Here is a 14,700-nt window from a genome sequence, read left to right on the forward strand (position 1 = left end):
CGGCGCCCGGTGCGGCCAGCAGGGCACCAGGCGGTGGACAGCTGAGAAAGAAGTTCCAGGAAGAACTTCGTGTTTCAGTCATGTCACCTCCTGCCAGAGTCCAGGATCAGAATGTTGGATTTTTGTTAGTTTTTCACTTATGGGAGTAAACAGAAACTTCTTATTCTTTCCATGACTTTGTTTCTAAAGTCTGGAGTCAGATGTCAGCGTGTTTGGTATCGCTGCGGTGCGCCCCGGGGGGTTGGGGGCCTCCTGCAGAGCTTTCCGCGGCCGGGGGGGGGGGGGGGGGGGGGGGGGGGGGGGGGGGGGTGCTGGTTCATCTTGAAGCCAAGAGCGATCCTGGTAGCAGAACTGGACTTGACTGTGCCTCCAGCTGTGTGTCTGCTTGGCTGTGTCCGTCTGTCCTGTGTCACCTCAGCCTGTTGGCCACGGGGACGCCCCTGCCTTCCAGCCACACACAGGTGTCAGAGCAGGACCCTGGCTTGCTCCCTGGAGAGCCGCTGCGTCCCGTCCTCCCCTTGGCTGGATTCGTACAATAAAGTCTGCCTTCCGCGGCCCCCCCCCCCCCTGCCCGGCACAGCGTGTCAGCGTCGGCCTGTGTGACTGCGGAAGGAAACCGCACTATCCAGACGTCCGCTTTGAGAAACGAGATCGCGTTTAGGCTTCCAGGTCCCCATCTTGGTCCGTCTGGGCTCCTGTGACGAAATGTCACGCTGGGGGGCTTAGGCCACAGGGCTTTCTCGTGGGTCCGGAGGCTGGGGTGGCCCAGGCTCACCAGGCGGCAGATTTGGCCTCATGAGGTCCCTGTTCCTAATTCACAGGTGGCCATCTTCTCACTGTGTCCTCACGGGTGAGAAGGGGCAAAGGAGCTCTGTGGGGTCCCCTGTAAGGACACTGATCTCACTCGTGAGGGCTCCGCCTTGTGACCTAGTGACCTCCCGAAGGCCCACCTCCTATGACCGTCCCATTGGGGGTTAGATTTCAACATCGGGATTTGGGGGCACGCTCAGACCACAGCAGGTCCTAACCCAAAGCTGGGTTTCCCAGCGCTGACTCTGTCCCAGCGGAGCGCCGTGGGGACGGGCACGGAGCTTGGGCCCATCTCGGCTTCCCGGGCCATGCCAGGAGCTTTGTCCACGCGCTTCTGGGGCTTCAGGCAACGGGATTCTCTTTCTGCCCATTTCCTCCCCCTGCGGATGGGGATGAGAGGAGACCCGAACTGCTCTGAGGACGGTGGCCTGGGTGCCCAGCAAGCTGATGCAGGAGGCGCATGCTGGCCGCTGGCCTGCGCAGTGCCGCCCCCTGGTGGTGATGGAGCTGGTGACAGGAAGGCAGGGGCCCCCTGGGCCCCTCAAGACCGGCGCTCACACCAGGTTGTTCAACCAGATGCCTAACGGGAGTAGCGGTCCGGCTCATTCCCAGTCCACTCAAAGCCTGATCACCCGGATACTCTGAGCACACGTGCCAGGACCAGAGGGTCCACGACCCAGGCTTTCCCCCACTCTAGCCGTCCTTGCGTCTCTGACCGGGGACCCTCAGACCACCCCCAGGGAAGGGCATCAAGCAGGGCCTCCACCGTCCCTGAAGCCCAGACCGCTCGCCATGGAGACGGTTCTTATCCCTGGAAACGCCTCTCCCTGATACTGTCTTCACGGGAGTCCTGTTGTTTGTGTTGAGAATTCATCGTTGTAGACTCTGTAAGTGCAGGACGTCGGGAGTGGCCCGGGGAGCCACAGCCACGGAGCCGCCCCAACCCGAAAGGTGAAGCTAAGATGCTCACAGTGACATTTAGAAAGGCCCTCAGTGATGCTCCGTGGCCACAGCAACACCCCCGGCCTCGGCGGCTCTCGCCTGGACAGGCGCCGATGGAGGAGAACCTCTTAGCATCAGGGAGACAAGGCGGTTCCCCTTTCGGGGTCCAGAGTGGCCGACCACACGTTAAACTGCTCGGGTCACACTCGTCACGGCCGCGCCCCTGTGGCCGGCCGGCCGAGCCCTCCTGGGCTGAGGGAGTGGCCTTGCCTCGCGTCCTTGATGGCCAGTCAGCTGCAGGAGGGAAATGCCCCGATTTAAGGTCTCAGCGGCACGGAGCAGCCCCAGGAAAGTGCAAACTGGAAGGACTTGACACTCCGTGTGGTATAGATTTTCCTGCTAAACCAGCGTGCAGACTGCCAGAACCCGGATGTTCCTGGTGGGTGACAAGAGCTCAGAAAGGGGGAGGGCGCTTGTTATGAAGAATGGGGTGGGGGAGGGGGGCGGGGAGCATCACCGGGAAGCTAGCAAACAAAACGGCAGACTGCACCCACCTCTCGTCCATTTTGCCAGGCACTTTCATGGCCGGCATGTGGTGTGTGGCCGGTAGGAAGTGTGTGGAATCCTGCTAGGGATGAACAAACCCGCAAGTGAATGGAAGGGACAAAAAATAGCCGCATCAGCGTCACTGAAATGACTGCAGAAACCTCGGGTGCATGTAAGCGCTAAGTACAAAACAAGGGGGGTGCTCAGTGCAGCACATCTGGCAGGCATGGGGGCGCTGTGACACGTGCAGGGGCTCCCTGCCCTTCTCGGAGAACTTCAGAAATAAAACGGATGCTCAGAGTCCCCCGTCTGACCGCTCTGCCCTCGAAGCCTCCGGAAAGCAGCAGGGGGCGCTGGCCAAGGTGCTCGCGGCCGCCAGGCTGCAGGTTCCTGTGAGCAAAATCAGTCCGGCGTCAAATCGGGCCGGAGTCGAGGGTGAGCAACAAGGTGGTGGCCCCTGAAGGGCAGCCACCCCTTCTCTCAGCAAAACGCAGTCGGCCGTCTCTCCCTGAGCTTTCCTGGCGTCGCAAAGTGGGTCCCTCCGCTCGTGGGGCGAGAACAGGGGGCGACAGGCCGCAAAGCAGCCGGCCCGCCGAAATGACAGAGCGACACAGCAGAGTGTTGCCAATTTGAGTGAGCGACAACCAAAACCAGGCACGACAGGCGCAGCAGGTCACAAGCACCAGGCGGCCGTGGGGCAGAGGCAGGGCGCACAGGGAACGTGGCGGCTCGGAGCCGGGGCAGAGGGCCCACCCCAGGGGGAGCCTGCCTGGGGGGTTGGGGGGTGGCAGTGACCTCACCAATTCCCAGCAGCTGCCTGCAGAGGACCCCAAGCACCGATTCAAAGCTGGGGGGTGACAGCTCCAAACCGGGGCAAGGCCCGGGCGGGTGAGGGGCTGCCGCCTCCCGGGTGGGGACACGGGCCTTACGGCCTCTGACGTGCCCTCCTGCCGATTTGGTGTTTGTGAGGCTGCTCCTGGTGGGGTGAGGTGGGCGTCAGTTCCACCCCCCCAGGGGCACGTCAGGCGGCGTGTCCAGCTCTGGGGGCGGCCCCATCCTGGCCGAGGCCCGCTGAGGGTGCTGAGGGGCCCACTGCGGGCCCACAGGGGCGAAGCTTCCTGGGGGATTAGACAGTGGGCAGGGCTGAGGTCCAGGTGCCAGCCAAGCAGCGGCACTGCCGGCGGGGCTCCCGGTCGAACTTGGCCTGTTCCGGGCCGGGCCGGGCAGGGCACCCCGCCTCTCAGAGGGTCCTGGGAGAGGCCCGAGGAATGTGGGCGAGCGCTGGCCGGGCCCAGCCTCCTCTGGGTCGTGCAGCCGCAGGACAGACCCAGCCGTTGGACAAGTCCCTGCCCCCCCACCCCCACCGCCCACGGCCCCTGCCCAAGTGGAATGGCCACCGCCAGGAGGTTAAAAACTTTATTTGGCTTATGACATCATGTTGAGAGCTCGCTTGGGGCAGGTGCAGAAAGCACAGGACGCGGTCCGCGGGGCAGGAGCTCGGCCTGGATCACTCCCGGGGCTGGTGGGGACCCCCGGGCTGAGACACCTGCGGCCTGGTGGCCACGGAAGGATAGGGGCCACCGCCGCGGTACCACCTGACCGGCGGGCAGCCACAGTCCTCGGAGGGCGCCTTCACTCCGCGAGCTTCCAGCCGCCGCGCCGGCCACCGTTGTCCCGCCACACGCAGTAGTTGAGCGTGGCCGCGAAGGCCAGCCAGGCCAGGTACGGGTAGAGCAGGCGGGCGGCCGGGGGGCTCACCCCACGCCAGGCCACAGCCGTGGCTCCTGCCAGCCCGCCCGTGAGCAGGAGGTCCACCAGGGCCTGCAGAGACACGGGGGCGGAGGGGACAGGAGGCCTGAGGCTCGCATACCCGTCGGATGTGCGTCCCCGCTGGCCGCTCATGGGCGGCACACAGGGGGACGCTTGGTTCCACCCCTAAGTGACCCAGCCAAGCCCCTCCCTCACTCTCTGCCTCAGTTTTCCCTTCTGTAAAATGGGAACAATCGCCCCTGCCCGATCCATGCTGGGCGAGGGGTGCCCATCACCAGGTGTGCACAGTTCCTATACAATGGTCCCCCCCGCCAAGGCCCTCTGGACCCTCAGGGTCTGCAGCGCTTCCTTCACTGAAGGAGAAGCAGCCGTGGAGGGTTCCCTAGGAGGGCGCCGGCCCCCGAAGCTTCTGAGAGATGCTGCCCATCTCTAGGCCCTACCTCATCGAGGTGATGCCCATGGAAAGGCCACTCCTCCCCAGGCCATCTCCAGGGACCAAGAAGACTGGCCAAGGCCACACTTACCCAACCCATTTGTCGGGTGCCAAAGAAGAGGGGAGGCCATGCCCAGTTCAAGGCCAGCTGCCCGGCATAGAGCCCCAGGGGGACCACAGCCTCCTCCGAGAAGCCCCCCAGCTCTTTCCAGACCAGGTAGGAGCCATACCTGAAACAGAGGCCGTGGGTCAGGGCACCAGCAGGGAAGAGACCGGAAAGCAGGCAGGGAGCCACGCCCACCTATGTCGACACAGAGACGTGCTCTGCCCTTGACTGCTTTGTGACCTCAGGGAAGTTGCTTGACTTCTCTGGGCCTTCATTATCTACAGGATTGCTGTAGGGATGGGCGTTAACACACTGGCCGTGCTTAGGTCAGCGCCTGGCACGTGGGACACTCAATAAATATTATCTGCCATCATTACCGGCAGGCTCTGAAGAGGAAAGACCGTGAGGCGTAGAAGTGAGAAAGAGGCGCCTGGCCTGGCCAGGGACGGGACAGGATCAGGGCGGCCAAGCCCCCCAGCTCTCACACACGTAGGCCCTGCTCTGGCTCTTTCCAGTATCGTTCCATCTTCATGATAAATGAAGATAGGCAGTACAACACCCCCCCTTTACAGGTGAGGAAACTGAGGCACAAAGAGGTGAAGTGACAAGACCTCTGAGCAGGCAACCAGTAGGTAAAGTCAGGATTTGACCCTGCGGCCAGGGCCAGAGCCCGAACTCTTTAGTCCATGAGAGATCTGACCTCATCAGGGTCACAGGGAGCCTCGGCAGGGTCCCACAACAGAGAGACCAGGGCCACATTTGTGCTTTCTCAGGATCTCATTGGTGGAGGACGCCAAGAAGGAGTAAGGCCCGGAGGCTGAAGCAAGATGAGGTAGAAACACTGGTGCCTGGGCCAGGATCAGGGAGAGAGCAGACCACAGGAAGGGCTGGGAGCCTGACTGGCAGGGCCTGGGACTCTGGGGGTGGTGCCCACGTGACACTCAGGTTGTGCGGACTTGTGTCTTATTCCCATCAGCACCCTGAGGTGGGGTACATCCAGCCTGGTTCGTGCTACCTACTCCCTGGGTGCCTGACATCTGCAGCCCCACCCCCATACTGGGCTGGCATAGACTCAGGATGCAGGGAACATTCCCGAAGGAGGACAGGAAGCAGGCTCCATCCGCTGGTTGCAGTTTCCCCCAGAGCCACCAGGGGGCGCCCTCCCCTGTCCGGCTCCCGCAGCCGCGGGGTTTCCTGCCGGGCCACTCCTTGTTAGCTCCGTGTCTTCCCGAGACCCCTTGTCAAATGGGTGGTCTTGCAAATTAACCCAGACCCAGCCTGGCACGGAGCGGGCGCTCAACAAATGGTGGCTACGAGAATTGCCATCATCTTTGCTGCGCTGCCGCTGTTGGCCTTGGAAGCGGCCCGGGTCTGAACTTTCACACACTGAGCCAGCCTCCTCCCCCACCCCCGCCCCCGCTTTGTTGCGAAAACAGCCAGGGTGCCAGTGCGAGGCTGTGCCATCCGGCCCGCCCCTCCCGGGAGAAGAAAGTTCAGTTGTACAAGCGATGGGCCCCGAAGCTGTCTCCACCCTCTCTTGGCAAACCAGGCCGGAAACGGTGCCTGCTGCCCCAGGAACACGTGGAGGAGATGCTCCGGCCTCGGCCGCGCCCACCTACCCCATGGCCGAGTACAGGGTGCCCCAGATGGGGCCCAGCGTCCAGCGGGGCGGGTGCCACGAGGGCTTCTGCAGGCCGGCATACCAGCGGAGGCCCTCCCCGCGGACATAGTAGGAGCCCAGGAAGCCCCCCACGCTGGGCACCAGGGTGAAGCCCACGGCAGGCACCCAAGGCGGGGCCATTGCTCCTACTGCGGCTGCGTGTTCTGGAAAGTTCTGAAAGAGAAGACAGGCGTGGGGTGAGGGGCGGGGAGCACTCCAGAACTGGGGTGAGGCTTCCCCAAGCCCTGGGCAGGGAGGGGCTGAGTTCACACCGGCAGCCCCGCCAGCCCAGTGCACGGGCTTCAGTGAACACATTTCCACCCACACTCCTGGGCCCCCAACCCAGAAGGCTGTCCTGACTGGCAGGAGCCTGGGGGCATCCCTGCCCCCACAGGTGGCTCCAACCTCAGCTCTTGCCCCGGCCACCAGGGTCCTGTCCTCTCTCTTACCCTCACCCGTGGCCTTGGGGCTCCTGTCAAATTTGGTTCAAGACCAGTTTGTGTCCCCTCCACCAAGAAGCCTTCCCAGTCCTTCCTCCCCAGACCAGCTGACAACCCGGTGCTCTGGGAAGCCTGCATCCGTCCACACACCCTGCGCTTTATGTTCTGGTACTTCTCATTCATTCATTCTCTCATCATTCATTCATTCATTCACTGGTATCACACAGAGCTTGGCTCAAATCCTGGCTCTCAACGGACTCACTATGACCTCAGGCAGATCACTTCAACTCTCTGGGCTTCAGTATCCCCCTCGGTAGAGTGGGATAGCAGCACTGCCTTCCCAGGCCGGGCCCAGTGCGGGGAGTGTCCCGGTCCACCGGTATTGTACCCCCACCCTGCAGCCCACCCGAAAATCACCGTCCCTGCCCTGTGTGCCAGACAGGAAAAGCGGCCCGCCTGGAGTCACACCGCACTCTGGGGGCGGGCTCTGCCCAGTCCTAGAGCTGCTTCCTCCATGCCGCCCGGGCTCAGTGAGGCGGATGGGAAAGAACAGGAATTAGCAAGAGCTCAAGGCTGGTCAGGTCCCCCAGCGGCCCTGAGAAGCCGGCAGGGCTCAGGGCAAGGAAGGCCCCCGTGTCAGGCCTGCATGCCGCCACCCCAAGGGCTGGGGACCCAGTCGGCAGGTCTGTCCACTGTGCCCATCAGCTAGGCCCCCACCCCAGCAGCCCCAAGGTCTGCTCTGCGGACCTACTAGGTGCCCAGCAGCCAGTGAGGCCCTCAGCAGACTGAACTGCTCACTGGGGCTGAGGGTCCAGAGTGACAGCAAAGGGGACCCCGGACTGGGCATCTCAGGCCAGCTCTGACTAGACCTGCTGTGGGACTCCGAGCCTGTGAGCACCCTGACTGGGCCTCAGTTTCCCCACCATAAAATGAGGGGGCTGGGCTCCCACCGACAAAGTCTGACCCGAACTGGAGAATCAGGAGGCGCTTGTCTGCACGAGATAAGAAGCCACCCGCCCAGATTCAGTTCAGCAAACTTGCAGCCGGGTCTCCCAGGGCCCAGGCGGGGGCCCAGGCTGGACAATGGGGGGTTCCTGAGAGGCGCACAGACCTGTCAGAAAGGGCACCCCTGACCCGGGATCAAGGAAAAGATGGTCCTTGGAGGGGGGCCAGTGAGCCCTTTCTGCACAGGGACAGGGGGCCAGGGCAGTCAGGGTGAAGAGAATGATGGGCATGGGCTGAGCTGCAGGAGAGCAGGTGCAGGGGAGCAGGTGCAGGGAAGGGGCTGTGCTCGCTCTGGAGGCAATGGGGAGCCATTGGGGCTTCAGAGCAACGGCTGAAGGCTGCCCTGGGGAGAGGGGGCAGCTGCTGGCCTGGGGATCCATGAGGCAACCTAGTGCCCAGCCACTGGGGACCATCAGGCCTGGTTGACCCCCAAATCCAGCTGTTGAGGACTCTAAATATGTGAAAATTGTTCTCGACATGACATAAGTGAGGAAAGAATATAAAATTGACTACAGAATGATCCCAATTAAAAGAAAAATAGATAACACAGATATGGTAACAGGGGCGCCTGGGTGGCTCAGTTGGTTAAGCATCTGACTTCAGCTCAGGTCACTATCTGAGTTTGAACCCTGCATCAGGCTCTGTGCTGACAGCTCAGAGCCTAGAGCCTACTTCAGATTCTGTCTCCCTTTCTGCCCCTCACCCATTGATGTTCTGCCTGTCTCCCTCAAAAATAAATATTTTTAAAAATTTTGTTTTTAAGAATAAATAAATGTTGAAAAAAATTTTTAACTGTAACCAATTTGGGACACCTGGGTTGCTCAGTCAGTTAAGCGCCCAACTCTTGATTTCAGCTCAGGCCATGATCTCATGGTTGGTGGGTTCGAGCCCCACATTGGGCTCTCCTCTCTCTGCTTCTCCCCTGCTCATGATCTCTCTTTTTCAAAATGAAGAAATAAACTTAAAAAAATAAAACATAAAAATAAAAACTGTAACAGATTCACAAAGATGTTAACAACTGTCATAATCCGAAAGCTAACATTGCTGGGGAAAGGCTGACTGCCCACCACCCTCAGCCCTTGCCCTGCGGGGAGCTGTGCCACTTTGTCCCATCTGCCAGTGCAAGACGGGAGACACGGAGCAGGGCAGGCGTCGGCCCCGGGGCCCCTCTGCAAGTGGGCAGCTGGGGATTCTACGGGCTCCACTTGGCAGCGGGATTTACAGCACTATGTTCATTTCGTTTTATTGTTTTCCAAAATGTCTACATGAAGATCATTTTAAACGGAACGATGGAGAGAGTGCTAGCAGATTCCATCTAGTGACTGACCGATTCCTCCCTCCCAGGGCCTGTTTTCTCACCTGCGGAATTAGGACAGTCCTCTCCCCACCCCCAGCCCCCAAGGTCACTGCACGCATGAACTGTGGGGATGAAGAGCGTCGAGGGCTGGGCAGGTGACACAGGGACCCAGCAACACATGCTCCCTGTGCCCCTCCACCCCTCACCCCCCTCCCACCCTCCTGCGCTGCCCTCTGGTCTCCAGGGAGCACAGAACTGGTAAGTGTGAGGGTCTCTCTCTCACCACAACCGAGAGGCGCCTGGCCCTGTGCTCCTGCCGGGTGGGTGTGGAGCCCTGGACGCAGAGCCCTGGGACCCACTCAGTTCCCCAGCACGTCACCTGGGAGGGGCTCGGGCCTCCTCAGCTGCTTCCTTATCTGTGCAATGGGGACACAGCCCAGCCTGCCTAATAAATATGCTGGACCCACAGCAATGGGACGGTTTTTGGCAGCCACAGGGGCTGTGGTCGGACACTAGGTCTCCCCCAGAACGTGACATGGCTGAGCAGGTGGGAGGCCTTCACCCCGTCCTGATCCTCACATGCCGGCAGGGAAACTGAGGCCCCGACACTGAGGGGAGGGGCTGGGCATCAGGCGTTGACCTGGGGCAGAACTCAGGTCCCCTCAGGGGGGCCCATGTGCCTTCTCCTGCAGCGCTGGATGGTCCCCTTCATGCCCACACTCACGGTCCTCTCACCTCTGAAGTATCCCCCCCCCAGCGCTCAAGGTGAGTGCCACCGCTCCAAGACACACAGGCGTCCCGAACCCCTGACATGATGTGCAGACGTGGGCACGCTCGCCTTGGTATTCTGGCCCCAAACACGACACCCCAGCCTAAGCACGAGAAAACCCCAGCCAACATCGGGTGGAAGAACATTCTAGAAAATAACCGATGGGCACTCAAGCACCCTTCAAAGGTGTCAAGGTCATAGGAGACAAGGGAAGATGGAGGGAAACATCACTGGCTGCAGAAAACTCCGGAGAAAGGACAACAGATCTAGTGCTGTGAACATCCAGACACGCCCTCCCCACCCCCCTGCCCCCGTCGGAGTCGACCCAATGGTCTGTGGGAAACTTACACAAACCCAGATGCCCCCTCCCCCACCACTCTGGGTCCTGTCGTTGCTGGCGCCACACCGCGGTGACTTACCACCTGGATGGAGGCTACGCAGGGTTCTTGGTGCTACCTGTGTGACTTCTCTCCAAGTTCCGAATTAGTTACAAATCTAAGGATGAAAAAGAAGTCTCCTGATTTGGATAACAGCGTGCACGGTCCGTGCTCACACTCAGTATCCGTTAATGACGCTCCGTATCTGTCACTGCATCAGGCCCTGCTCCCAGGCCCCAGACCTCCCTGCAAGCGCCACCAAGGCACTCCTGCTCTGAGACAGTCAGTGTCTCCTGTCCCGGGTTCTTCCCCCTACAGTTTTTTTTGAATCAAAGTGAAATTTGCATAACGTAAAATTAACCACTGAGAGTGCAAAATTCAGTGACACTTAGTAGGCTCCCGATGCCGTGCCAACCCCAAACGTTTTCATCGCCCTCAGTGACCCCTGTAGCTCCCTGCTCCCCCCGCCCCAGCCCCTGGCAACCAGCCCTCTGTCGCTGTAGAGGTCCCTTTCCTGGACATTTCATGTAAATGACGGCCTGGTGGGCTTTGGGGCCTGGCTCTTCCCCTGAGCATGAGGTTTGCGAGGTGTGCTCACCCTGCCACATGTCTGTCCCCGCCCCAAGGTGCTGTGGGCAAGGGGCGCCCATGTCACCTTGCCACGGCACCCAGCCCGGGCCCAGGACCCCCCACACTGGACTCGCTGAATGGGCCCCACAGCCCACCAACCAAGTCCCCGAACTACAGGACAAACCAAGGCCCACAGACGGTGGTGGCTTCAGGGGACAGAGGAGGGTCTGAGCCCGTGTTCCTACCCCCGCCCCTGCTGCTGCCGCTTCCGGAGCCGGGCTGGCCGTGTTTAGGCTTCGCCGGGCCTCGGGGATCAGAGAGTGCACCTGCCCCAAGGTCAGGTCAGACGCAGAAAGGCCCAGATGCCTCCCACGCAGAGAACGCCGGCAGGGAGTCTCCTGGGGCCTCTCAGGGACTGCTCAGCTCCTGAGTCACCCAACCGGGGGACCCACCAGGCTGAGTCACGCTCGCTCGGCACCGCAGGCCAAAGAGAGATCTGCGCTGGGATGGGGTCCCGGGGAGGGCCGGGGAAGGTCAGGGAGCACCAAAGGCTGGGAAAGGGCTCCAGGGCTGAGGATTGAGACCGAAGGGCCAAGCCACCCACACATCCTTTATTTCCCCCGTCAGAAGGTGACTAAGAACCCACACGCTGGCTTGCCTCCAAGTTGCTTTGTAATCCTGGGCCAAAGCTCCTCTCTGGGCCTCAGTTTCCCTTCCAACAACCTGCTCTGCCTGCTTCATGGGGTCATGGGGAGGCTCAAGTGAGGGCCTGATGGGTGAGGCGCTGTGGCTGCCCGGGCTGGGGCCGTGCACCCCATTTCCTCCAGGGGCAGGAATGGCCCCATGGCACAGACCCAAGGCTGAGAAAACAGCCTGGGCGCCAAGTGGGCAAGATGCCTCACAGATGTTTCCACCTTGGCTGGGGGCCACCTGGAGGAGCTCTTCCAACGCAGAGGGCTCAGGACCTGGGGTCTGCAGAAGGTTCTAGGCCTCTGGGGAATGAGCATCGGGGGCCGTGCTTGGTGGATGGCAAGCTGTGGGCCAGGCTTAAGCTCACGGTCATTACTTCACTTATACTTCACAGCGGCTGTCGGGGGATGGTAGGGAGCCACCAGCCGCTTCTGTTCTGGGGACCCGGAGCCACACCCTCCTGGCCTCCATGGTAGATGTGACTATTTGCACCATCCAGGTGAGGAAACTGAGGCACCAGGAGTCGCAGAATTGTCCAGGTCTGTGTGACTCTGAGGCCCAAAGCACCCCCACCCCTGAGCTGGGAGTCTGCTGGCCTCAGCAGCCCCGCCCTCTGCCCAGGGCAGAACATTCTGGTCCACAGGCTCCCTCTCTCCGGCCCCAGCACCAGTGTCACAGGGCAGCAGACCCCTCCGTGGCTCAGGGCCCCGCCCCCAGCACTTCCAGGGTCCGAACCCTTCCTTTCCCCTCAGGGTAGGGGTCAGGGCCTGTCTCTGAGATGCTTCCCGGCCAAGGCCAAGAGACCCCGGGCCCATTTCTGGCCCTAAGATCCCACCTCCCAGACCTCCACGTCCCCATCTGTGAAGTGGGGGCTGAGCTAGTGAGTCTCAAGGGGGTGGCAGAAACTGCTCCCCAGGAAAAAAACAAAGTTTTGTCACTCTGGTTGCCCCCCCACCCCCACCCCTGCCTCCCCAGCTGTACCCTTATCTCTCACTCAAGCCAGGGACTCAGATCCAGGGACTTTTAAAGCTCCTTTCTACTTTTCTTTTAATTTTTGTTTCATGTTTATTTATTTTTGAGAGAGAGAGAGACAGAGCGCAAACAGGCGAGGGGCCGAGAGAGGGGAGACACAGAAGACCTTTTCTGCTTTTAAATGACTCCCAGTAACCCTCCTCATTTATAACCTTCGTGAATCTTCTTCATTACGGAAGGACCCAGCGTAACAGACCACAGGTCAGGAAGCATCTGTATGCAGCCAGTAACGGGCTGGGATGGGCTGGGGCTGGGACGGACAGGGAGGCATTTGCTTTATGGAGCAGGACTAGTTTAACACCAAGAGCATATTCAGGTGTGGCTTGCATAATCAGGAGTAAGTTTAAAAAAAAAGAAAGAAAAAAGTACAAAGAGGGGCACATGGGTGGCTTAGTGGGTTAAGCATCTGACTCTTGAGTTTGGTTCGGGTCAGAAACCTAGGGTCGGGGCGCCTGGGTGGCTCGGTCGGTTGGGCCTCCGACTTCGGCTCAGGTCAGATCTCACGTTCGTGGGTTCGAGCCCCGCGTTGAGCTCTGTGCTGACGGCTGGCTCAGAGCCTGGAGCCTGTATCAGATTCTGTGTCTCCCTCTCTCTCTGACCCTCCCCCTCGCATGCTCTGTCTCTTCTGTATCAAAAATAAATAAAACATTAAAAAAAAAAAAGAAACCTAGGGTCGTGGGATCGAGCCCGGCGTGGGGCTCCACGCTGGATGTGGAACCTGCGTGGGATTCTCTCCCTCTCCCTCTGCCCCCTTCTCTTCCACTTTCACTCCCTTTCTCTCAAAATAAACTTTATTATTTTTTTGACTTTTTTTTTGAGAGACAGAGACAGAACGTGAACAGGGGAGGGGCAGAAAGAAACAGACACAGAATCTGAAGCAGGCTCCAGTCTCTGACCTGTCAGCACAGAGCCCAATGTGGGGCTTGAACCCACGAACTGTGAGATCATGACCTGAGCCTAAGTTGGATGCTCAACCGACTGAGCCACCCAGGCGTCCTCAAAATAAACTTTAAAAAACAAGAGGGAAAGGGAAACAGATTCAAAAATAAAATACTGAAAAAGCAAACGCGTATATAGTAAAAAGTCTCCTTCCCTTTGAGCCCAAGCCCCTCACCCCACCCCAAGGATCCCACTGTCAACGGTTCCTGGCAGATAGCCAGCTATTAGAGTCACTGCCAGGCACAAATGTGTACCACACACACACACACAGAGCAGGCAGAGAAAGCAGCATCTGAGCACGGAAAGGGAAACAAGGCTTTGAACCACATTGGTTCAAGCCCTGGCCCTACCCTTGTCCCGGACAAGGGCCCCTGGCTGAGCCTCAGTTTCCCTCAGTTCCAAGAGCCTCCTTTTGGGTGTGCTGAGCAGCAGTCCAGAAGCAACAAGAGGCAGCCTACCCCCTGCCCCAGGAAGAGGTTGCTATCCACCCCCCTTGCTCCCTGGTTCCTTTCACGGCCACTGGACAAACACGGTTGCTCCAAGAAGCAGACATCGGCCCCCAGCCACTCTGCAGGGCCCCTCCCACTTCACCCCACAGAGGCGCCAGAGGCTCGAGATCCACATTTTACCAGCTTGGCCTTTCGGCCAACAGCCTGCCATGTGCCAGGCACCTTGGCACCCCTCTAGTGCACAGCCTCCTCGGACCCTCTCCCAGCCCCATGACCCTTTTGGAACAGGCCCAAGGCCAGCCCCTTCTGGCACCCATCCCATTAGAGCGCACGGCGGGCACCAGGTACCACCGTGTGCTAGCCGGCCAGCCAGAGGGGCTCCCAGGCCGAGCCGGCCAGCAGCGCGGACCCCAGAAGTCGGCAGCGTGTTCGCAGCGGAGGCCCCACCACCCGTGGCACCTGGGCTCCGAGCTCCTTTGCAGGAGGGGCAGGGGACGGACAGGTCCCAGGCGACGTTCTGCCCGCACCAGACCTCGGTCCAGGCTACAGCGCACTGAACTGGGAATCCTGGGCCTTAACTAGCCGTGCGCAGATAACCTCCCTAGGTGGCCTGGGTTTCCTCCTCTAGAAAGGGAGTGTCTCAAGTCGATCGGCAGCCTGAGGTCTCTCGGGCATTTTGTGGTCCTCACGGCACCCCGCTCAGCCACTCTCGTGCACGCCCTCACCCCCACCCCGGCTTCCACATCTGAGGAATGGGCGGGAGCGGGAGCGTCCGGTCCCCCTACCCCCACCCCGGGGGCTCCGCTTCACTCCAGACCCGAGGGACTGGCCGGGCCGGGCCGGGGCGAGGAGGGCAGGGCCGGAG

General features: G+C 60.5%; 2 protein-coding genes across 4 annotated transcripts in view; one reads left to right on the top strand and one right to left on the bottom strand.

Annotated features, from left to right (window-relative positions):
* Positions 1-2,759, top strand: part of TTLL12 (tubulin tyrosine ligase like 12) — a gene marked incomplete at its 5' end in the record, with an annotated part of 17,770 nt that extends 15,011 nt beyond the window's left edge. The window contains 3 exons of the mRNA XM_029954110.1: positions 979-1,156; positions 1,251-1,399; positions 2,629-2,759. Coding sequence (XP_029809970.1) covers positions 979-1,156; positions 1,251-1,399; positions 2,629-2,759 — 458 coding nt within the window. The remainder of the gene's footprint in view (positions 1-978; positions 1,157-1,250; positions 1,400-2,628) is intronic.
* Positions 2,760-3,699: 940 nt separating this feature from the next.
* TSPO (translocator protein) overlaps positions 3,700-14,700 on the bottom strand; it is an 11,332-nt gene continuing 331 nt past the window's right edge. For 2 of the 3 annotated variants that reach the window (XM_029955321.1, XM_029955322.1), the window contains exons 2-5: positions 10,198-10,273; positions 6,227-6,441; positions 4,593-4,731; positions 3,700-4,119 (exon numbers count right to left, since the gene is read on the bottom strand). In XM_029955321.1, the coding sequence (XP_029811181.1) occupies positions 3,931-4,119; positions 4,593-4,731; positions 6,227-6,408 (510 nt within the window). In that variant the 5' untranslated portion in view covers positions 6,409-6,441; positions 10,198-10,273 and the 3' untranslated portion in view covers positions 3,700-3,930. The remainder of the gene's footprint in view (positions 4,120-4,592; positions 4,732-6,226; positions 6,442-10,197; positions 10,274-14,700) is intronic. The other variant, XM_029955323.1, reaches the window with a different exon arrangement.

The sequence above is a fragment of the Suricata suricatta genome, chromosome 10, assembly GCF_006229205.1.
Source record: "Suricata suricatta isolate VVHF042 chromosome 10, meerkat_22Aug2017_6uvM2_HiC, whole genome shotgun sequence".
NCBI lineage: Eukaryota > Metazoa > Chordata > Mammalia > Carnivora > Herpestidae > Suricata > Suricata suricatta.